Genomic DNA, 8,694 nt, shown 5'->3' with positions numbered 1-8,694 from the left:
CGAGTCCCCGCCCCAAGGGCGCTGATTGGCTTTGCTGGCCACTCATTTGCATGTCACGCTGGGCGCGCAGTGCAGCACGGGAGGTCTCGGCGTTTGAAGTGCGGGGCGGCAGCCGGGGTGCGCGCGCGATGGCGGCCTCAGGCCTATCCCCGGAGGAGGAAGAGCGGTACCGGGGGTGAGCGGCGGGGGTCAGGGGGGCCGGAGGGCCCAGGAACGGCGGTGCCGGTGGTGGGCGGTGGTACTGGGTGCAACAGCGGTACGGGGGGTGAGCGGCGGGGCCAGTAAGAGTGGTACCGGCGGAGCGGCGATGCGGGGCGGGGTGGGGGGGAAGTACCGGGGGTGAGCTGCAGGAACGGGGAGCAGCGGTACCGGGGGTGAGCTGCGGGCGGAGTTGGGGTAGGCAGCGGGCCGGGGCCGGTGCTCACGGTGTGTCTGTCACGGGCAGATTGGTGACCGGCGCGAAGGCGGCGGCGGGCGATGGGCAGCTGGTGGAAGCACTGCGGCTGTTCCGGCTGGCGGCCGCCATTCGCCCCAGCGGGAAGCTGCAGGGACGCATCCAGCTTGTGGAAGAGGTGCTGGCCGAGGTGATGCAGCGCGGTGAGGAGGAGCCAGAGGAGGATGAAGGCTTTGTGAATGTGTGCGGCAGCGGCCTGCTGATCTATGGGGAGATGCACGAGAAGCTGTTCCAGCACCAGCGGGAAGGCGTCGCCTTCCTGTACCGCCTGCACAGGGAGGGCCGGCCCGGAGGCATCCTGGCAGACGACATGGGCCTGGGCAAGACCATCCAGGTGATTGCCTTCCTGTCGGGCATGTTTGACGCCGAGCTGACGCGGCACGTGCTGCTCATCATGCCCACCACGCTGGTGAGCAGCTGGCTGGTAGAGTTCGCCCGCTGGACACCCGGCCTGCGTGTCAAGGAGTTCCATGGCACCAGCAAGACAGAGCGTGCCAGAAACCTGGAGAGGGTGCAGAGCAAGAATGGCATCGTCATCACGAGCTACCAGATGCTCATCAACAACTGGAAGCAGCTGGCCAGCAGGCATGAACAGGAGTTCATCTGGGACTACGTCATTCTGGATGAAGCGCACAAGATCAAGTGCCCCTCTAACAAGACGACCAAGTGTGTGTACGCGATCCCTGCCAGGCATCGCCTCCTGCTCACAGGCACCCCTGTGCAGAACAACCTGCAGGAAATGTGGTCCCTGTTTGACTTTGCATGTCAAGGCTCCCTTCTGGGGACAGCCAAGACTTTCAAAATGGAGTACGAGAATCCCATTACCAGGGCAAGGGAGAAAGACGCGACTCTAGGCGAGAAAGCACTCGGGCTAAAAATGTCTGAGAACCTGATGACAATTATAAAGCCCTATTTCCTCAGGAGAACCAAAGAAGATATCAAAACCAACTGCACCAACAGGCCAGATGCTCCTCTTCCTGAGGGTCCAAGCGAGAACAGTGCCCCTGTCATGCCTTCTCTCACCAGGAAGAATGACTTTGTGGTGTGGGTGTACCTGGCAGCAGTGCAGGAAGAAATCTACAGGAACTTTCTCTCTCTGGATCATGTAAAAGAAGTGCTGACGACAACGCGATCGCCTCTGGCTGAGCTGACTGTCCTGAAGAAGCTGTGTGACCACCCCAGGCTTCTGCCTGCAAGGGCATGTGTCCAGCTGGGCCTGGAAGAGCAGGAGCCTGGGAGTGAAGCCGGCATGCTTGCAGGTACCAATAAGATAGACCACCTCTCCGAAGAGACCCTGATTCAGGAGTCCGGAAAAATGCTATTCCTTGTGGGGCTTCTGGAAAGACTGCGGGAAGAGGGGCACCAGACGCTGGTGTTCTCACAGTCGAGGAAGATGCTGGATATTATCGAGCACGTTCTGTCCCACCGGCAGTTCCGGATCATGCGCATTGATGGCACTGTGACCCACCTGCTAGAGAGGGAGAAGCGCATCTCCACCTTCCAGAAGAACAGGGACTACTCTGTGTTCCTGCTCACCACGCAGGTTGGTGGCGTCGGCATAACCTTGACAGCAGCCAGCAGAGTGGTGATCTTTGATCCTAGCTGGAACCCAGCCACGGATGCACAGGCTGTAGATAGAGCCTACAGGATCGGGCAGAAAGAGAATGTGGTCATTTACAGGCTGATAACCTGTGGCACGGTGGAGGAGAAGATATACAGGAGACAGGTATTCAAGGACTCATTAATAAGACAGACCACTGGTGACAAAAAGAACCCGTTCCGGTATTTCTCCAAACAGGAACTAAGGGAGCTTTTCACGTTAGAAGACACTCGAACATCTGCAACCCAGATCCAGCTGCAGTCCTTGCATGCCACCCAAAGACAGACTGACCTGCAGCTGGATGAGCACATTGCTTACCTGCACTCCCTGGACATGTTTGGCATTTCTGACCATGACTTGATATACACAAGGGAAACTGCTCAAGAGGAGCAGGTTGAGAGTGAAGAAGCCCACCAGTACATTCAGCAGAGGGTACAGAAAGCCCATGAGCTGGTTCAGTTGGAGTCTCAACTTAGAGACCAGAGGATGGAGGGCATCAGAAATGATTGTGAACAGATGTGGGAAAGGCCTCCAGAATTAGTTTCCAAGCCAAAGAAGTTGTCTCCAAGGCTGAACAACGTAAATCACACAGTTTCACCACCAGTAGCTGACAAGCACAAACATTACAAAGTTATTGATCTTACAGAGGACATGGAAGTCCAGGCTCTTAATGTCAGCTCCAAAATTACTAATCTGACTATTGAGGACTTGGATGAAGAGAAACCAGATGTGTCCAGTATGGATACAGAGCTGCTTAATACTAGCAAGACAGTGAAACAATCCAATACAGAAGAATCTGAACAAAACCTTAATTTGAGCATGGTGCTGTCATCACATGGACTTGATAGGGACAGTCAGAGATTAGAGCAGGAGCAGTGTTCCCATGTACATGCAGACAGCTTGGCTGAGGGAGGGGAGGACCTGTCTGCGTGTCCTCAGCATTCCTCTAACGATCCCGAGAGGTTAAGAGAGGCAGAAATACCAGGTGAGGTACCTGATCCACATGCTGCCTCAGGGGCAGAGAAGGATGATGTTCCTGAGCTTGCTTGGGCTGCCGCAGGGCCAGACTTAGCCCACGTTACGCCAGAGATCCATGCTGGGCTCCAGAAGCCTCGTGTGCTGGAAGCCAGCTTGGAGGAGATGTCTGTGCCTTCTCTCCAGGATCAAGTAGACTTCAATCTGGTCTTGGAAGAGTCTGATGATGGATGGCAAGATGCCTCAACTAGGGAAAGATCAGCTGGACACACAGGAGGGGAGGGCTTCTCACAAGAAGCAGGAAGCTTTTGTAAGTCTCCCACCAAAAAATCTCCAGCAAAAGCTTGGCCAAGTGAGAATGGTAACTGTGGAGAACCCTGTCACACAGCTGAAGGAGTGCCAAATACCTCCCTGCAAGGGGGTGAAGCATCAGAGGAAAGCAGCAATGACTTTGCTTTTGGTAGAAAGAAAAGCTTAAAAAGACTTGTTTCAGACAGTGAGGATGAAGAGCATTCTGTTGTGCTCTCGCAGGAAAACCAGCCTGACAAAAGACCTTCTCCCTTGAACAGCCCCCTGCACCCATTCCTGGGGGGAACTGGCACATCCACTCCCAAATGTGACAAAGGTATAGCACAAGCTGTCTTTTCTCCCCAGCTGAGCAACAGTGGCAACAGGTCTACTGCTTCCAGGCGGTCTCTAATCAACAAGGTGGTAGATGAGGTGGAGGATATTGGAGAACTCATTGGAACCACTGATGAAGAGGACAGCAATGAGGAGCAGGATGACCTCGTGGAAGAAGAAGCTGCAGAGTGCAGTGGGGAATCTGTGGAGCCCGAAGAAGAACCTGCTGGAGAAACGCTTGGTACATCTGAGAAGTCCTCCTGCCTGGACAGCATGTCCTCTGAGCAGTCGGAAGTGGATGACACCGAGTCCTCTCAGGAGGAATCCACTGGTGACGTTGAGCTTCTGTCGGGGGAGCAGATAGAGTACTGCACCGAGGAAAGTGTCCCTGAAACAGAAGTGGGTCAGAGCTCTTCTCCTGCTGCAGATTACAAGACCTTTGTAGACAGTGGGAAGAAACTTCAGGATAATGGAAAGCTACAGGAGGCATTGAACTGTTTCCTGCAAGCTCTTGACATCAAAAGTGATGATCCTGAAGTTATGCTCATGACTTTAAACCTGTACAGACAGCTAGCCCACAAATGAAGCAGCCGTTACACCTTTGGTAAGTACAGCCTTAACATTGTCTAGTTAAATGCCTGCCTGAACTACACTGTGATTTGAGACTGAATGCTGCCAAATGCATTTCTTTTGTGGTGGCTGAACAACTTCAGCACATTGTCGTGCTTGAGGAAAAGCCCAAAACCCACTTGTCAGGTGCTGGGGAAGGGGCTTACCTAGGGCCTCTCTTCACAGAGATTAAAACAGTTCATGCTGCTGTCTGGTTATTTAATAAAAACTCTTTATGTTCTTTATGGCTAACCCTATCTCCAGCTCTCAGCCCCGGCTGCAGCCTTCTGCACATCCTGTCCTTGCCTCTCCCCAGAGGGTGATGAAGGTGTAGAAACCCTCCTGCTCCAACCCCTGCCAGGCTGCAGTTGCTGTTGAGGGGGGTGGAGGCAGGGGCTGTGCAGTGAATAGATCAACAGTTGGAGCTGAACTGCTGCAAGGTGCTGAGCACCTCTCACCTCCTGGTGGTGCTGGAGGAGCCTCAGGGGCAGCTCCAGTCAGACCTTGTTTTTCCCCATCTCCATGTCCCTCAGAGCAGCGCAGGCAAAGCCTGTTCTGCACAAAGGCAGCAGGAGAGGGGAGAACTGGTGTTAAAGTTTAAGCTGCTTGTCATCTAACCCCCTTCCCACATAATACCTCAGCTGTGGTACACGAACCATCTCTCTGGCACGGTAGCCACAATGATGTGCTTCACAGCTTGGAACCATGAGAGTTTAGCATCAGAAGAACCTCTGAGTGGTTTCCAGAGTGCTCAGCTTCCCTCTCCTGCCATGCTGAGAGAAACTCAAGCTCATCACTGTCTGTCTTCCCTTAGGACAATACAGCACTGAACTTCAGTGCTTTCTCATGCCATGTGCACATTTTGTGCCTACCCGGTCTGCCTGCTGCCCTAAAGAGCAGGGGATACCTTCACACCTTGCTCAGGTCTGAGAGAGGAAACTGGTCTGCTGAAAGTGACTCCTTTATGCTAGGAGAGATGGCAGACACAAACCACCATGCGGTTGGTACAGGAGATGTGCCAATGCGCTTCTGCTAAGAGGTAGAACAAAGCTCTGGTAGCCTGGAAACAAGCAGTTTATTAATAGAGCATCCCTTAAATGAGGCCACATCTGCTCTAGTGCTGGGGAAAGGCCTGGCTGCCTTTCTTAACAACACTGATGAACCAGAGTGCTGCAGCTGTTTGTGGGCTCTCTGAGCTTTCCAGTCCCTTAATAAAACACCCCAAAATGGAGGGAGGAGAAAGACCTGCCCTGGTTTTGGTTTACCCTCATCCTTGTATATGATCTTCGGAAAGGCCTTTTGGTCTTTGGTGTTTTCTCCCAATCTCCAAGCATTCGGACACTGCACGATGCTCACCAGCAAACAAAGATAGAGTCCACTGCTGGAGCTCTACTTCAGGAACGGGTTCCCTGCACTGGGATATGGATTGCCAGGATCCAAGAGACCTGCAGGGCTGCCTCATTCACACCAATCACAGAATCCCAGCCTGGTTTGCATTGAAGGGATCTTAAAGCTCATCCAGTTCCAAACCCTTGCCACAGGCAGGGACACCTTCCACTAGAGCAGGTTGCTCCAAGCCCCAGTGTCCAACCTGGCCTTGAACACTGCCAGGGCAGCCACAGCTTCTCTGGGCACCCTGTGCCAGTGCCTCAGCTCCCTCACAGGGAAGAGCTTCTGCCCAAGAGCTCATCTCAGTCTCCCCTCGGGCAGGTTAAAGCCATTCCCCTTGGCCTGTCCCTACAGGCCCTTGTCCAAAGCCACTTTCCAGGTTTCCTGCAGCCCCTTTAGGCACTGGAGCTGCTCTAAAGGTCTCACCTTAAGGAGCCTTCTCTTCTCCAGCCTGGACCAGCCCAGCTCTCTCAGCCTGGCTCCAGAGCAGAGCTGCTCCAGCCCTTGCAGCATCTCTGTGGCCTCCTCTGGACTCGCTCCAACAGCTCCACTTCCCTTCTGGTGCTGTTGCCTCAGAGCTGGAACATGACTGCAGGGGGGGTCTACCCAGAGCATAGCAGAGGGGCAGAATCCCCTCCCTTGATTCTGGGGAACTCTGCTGCTCATGCTCTGGTGGTGCAGCCCAGCACATGGTGGGGTTTTGGGCTACAGTGCACATGGCTGGGTCATGGGAAGCTTCTTGTCACCCACCACCAAGCACATCACACTGTATGTCAGGTAGTTTCACCAGAAGGAGGAGGTGCAGCCTGTGAGGCCTGATGCATGCACTGCACACTCAGCAGGAGGGGAGTGCAGGAAGCAACAAGCATTTAGTGGCTTTTCTCACACAAGCATGAGGTATGCATTGTCTTCCACTGCAGCTTTGAGCAGGCAGAGATGTAGCTTTAGGGATGGGAAACTGAACTTAGGGGGATCCTCCTCCCCACTGCTGCTCAGCCAGGGCACTGGACCTGCACCTCTGCAGGGTGACCACTGTAAGCCTGAGCACCTCCTCCAAGTGTCACAGTCTCCACAATGGCAAAAGCAAGAGGCTGGCCAGCCAGGAAAAGCACAGCACAGAGCTCTTGCTTCACCTTTTCCAGGGAATGCTCTGCCTTTCTAGGCAGAGCCCTACTCTCTGCCACCTCTAACCTGCGTCCTGCCATGGCCTCAGGATGGGCACTGCCTCCAAACAAGCTGCTGGTAACCACTGGCTTGCTCCAGGGCTGTGGTGTCTGGGAAGTTCTTGGGATTCAAGCAGCCAATACACTCATGGTCATTCACATTTTATTTTCTGCCTTCCACCATGATAATGTGGTACCCAAACTTTGTTTTGACAGGGGGGTCTGTATACACCGGCTTGTCCACACTGCTCACAGGCAGGGCGAACGCTGCCTCCTGGAATGGTCCCACCATGGAGCCTCTGGTCATCCAGCCCAGGTCTCCCTACAAGAAGGAACCATGAGGGTTAAGCTTTGAGGCTGTCACTGCTGCAGCAGCAGCCTGGGCAGCAGGGAGTGGGGGTGGTGGAAACCTGTCCCAGAACCTGTTCTGGCAGCATCTGTCCCAGCAGCACACACACTGTGAGGCAGTACAGGGCTGGGAAGAGCTCCTCACCCCGGGCTGCCTCCCAGCCAGCACATCTAAAGTTCTGCTGCCTCGGGGGCTCCTGTGCCTCAGACCTGCTGCAAACAACCATTTACCCCTAAATTAACTCTGCCCCCACCCGTGCTTGCTCACGACTGTGCCCGCAGCTGCTGAACCAGCCTCCTGAGCTCCAGCAGCATCTTCTCGGAGCACGCAGCCATCGGCGAGCAGAGCAGACCCGGTCCCCGCGGGCCGCCGCCGCCCCCCTCCCCGCCCCGTGCTCCCCGTACCCCTTGCCGGGCTTTGTCCTCGCTGTACTGCGAGGCCACCTCGCTGAAGCGCTGACCGGACTTGAGCTTCTCCATGGCCTCCATGACTCTGCCGTGCTTCTCACACAGGATGTGCCGGACCTGCGGGGCGAGGGTGCGAAGCGGGGCCCTGAGAGCCAGGCCGGGAGCGGGAAGGCTCCCCGGGGGACCCCGCCGCACCCCGGTCTCACCTTCACGGCGTTGCCGCCTCCTTTCGGTCCCTGGGCTTTGGCGTCGCTGCTGCCGCTGTCGCCGCCTGTGCACGCAGCTCCCTGAGACCAGCTCGGTGCCCGCGGCCCCCGGTCCCCCCCGGCGCCGCCCCGGTCCCACCCCGCCGGTCCCCGCCACTCACCCTTGCCAGCCTTGCCACCACCCTTTCCCTTGGGCGCCATGCTACCTCCAACCGGCCGCGCGAGGCCCCCGGGCTGCCCGCGGCGCGCCGGGACCGGCTGCTTCGGGGCTGCCCCTCGCTCGCAGGACCCCGCGGTAGAGCCGGTACCGGGGGTTGTGCGGCCCGCCGCGGTGTGTGCTGCGGGAGAGCGGCACCGGGGCTGAACCCAGCCAGGAGCGGGCTGGGCTCTGCTCCCGAGGAGCAAGGGATGGGACAAGAGGAACCGGCCTCAAGCTGCACCAGGGCAGGTTTAGATGGAGCTGAGGAACAATTCCTGCCCCAGAGGGTGCTCAGGCATTGGAACAGGCTGCCCAGGGCAGGGCTGCAGGCACCGGCCCTGCAAGGGTTCACGCACCGTGGAGACGAGGCCTCAGTGCCATGGGGCAGGGGTGGCCTTGGCAGTGCTGGGGTAAGGCTTGGACTGGATGAGCTTAAAGGGCTTTTCCAGCCTGTTTGATGCTGTGATGCTGCCTTCCCGCAGGACCTCCATACATCCCAGCTCCCCACACCGTCCCCAGCTCCCACCCTGGGCTGACCCCAGCAGCCACCCAGCACCCCAGGATGACCCCAGCACCCACTCCTGGGTCGCCCCACTCCCCGCAGTGTCCCTGTGCTCACGCAGAGCCATTGGGGCACTCGGGCACATGGCAGACGCTGTGAGAGGCCCCGGCGGATGGGGCTGTGGGGTCCCATCGAGCCACCCCGGTGATGTCGGGGTGCA

General features: G+C 56.7%; 2 protein-coding genes across 3 annotated transcripts; one reads left to right on the top strand and one right to left on the bottom strand.

Annotated features, from left to right (window-relative positions):
• The first annotated feature begins 13 nt into the window (after positions 1 to 13).
• Positions 14 to 4,949, top strand: ERCC6L (ERCC excision repair 6 like, spindle assembly checkpoint helicase). 2 transcript variants are annotated; one of them, XM_065689710.1, is made up of 2 exons: positions 14 to 175; positions 446 to 4,949. In XM_065689710.1, exons 1-2 carry the CDS (start codon positions 51 to 53, stop codon positions 4,233 to 4,235), a joined length of 3,915 nt encoding a protein of 1,304 aa, XP_065545782.1. In that variant the 5' UTR covers positions 14 to 50; the 3' UTR covers positions 4,236 to 4,949. The 2 variants fall into 2 exon arrangements, with proteins under 2 accessions (XP_065545782.1, XP_065545783.1); XM_065689711.1 differs by lacking the exon at positions 14 to 175 and adding an exon at positions 368 to 374.
• Positions 4,950 to 6,957: 2,008 nt separating this feature from the next.
• PIN4 (peptidylprolyl cis/trans isomerase, NIMA-interacting 4) lies at positions 6,958 to 8,042 on the bottom strand. The gene is made up of 4 exons (XM_065689276.1): positions 7,935 to 8,042; positions 7,774 to 7,838; positions 7,565 to 7,684; positions 6,958 to 7,133 (listed from the first exon to the last, which is right to left on the bottom strand). Exons 1-4 carry the CDS (start codon positions 7,972 to 7,974, stop codon positions 6,975 to 6,977), a joined length of 384 nt encoding a protein of 127 aa, XP_065545348.1. The 5' UTR covers positions 7,975 to 8,042; the 3' UTR covers positions 6,958 to 6,974.
• Positions 8,043 to 8,694: the final 652 nt, after the last annotated feature.

The sequence above is a fragment of the Lathamus discolor genome, chromosome 9 (assembly GCF_037157495.1).
Source record: "Lathamus discolor isolate bLatDis1 chromosome 9, bLatDis1.hap1, whole genome shotgun sequence".
NCBI lineage: Eukaryota > Metazoa > Chordata > Aves > Psittaciformes > Psittacidae > Lathamus > Lathamus discolor.
This window is presented reverse-complemented; position numbering and strand designations above follow the sequence as displayed.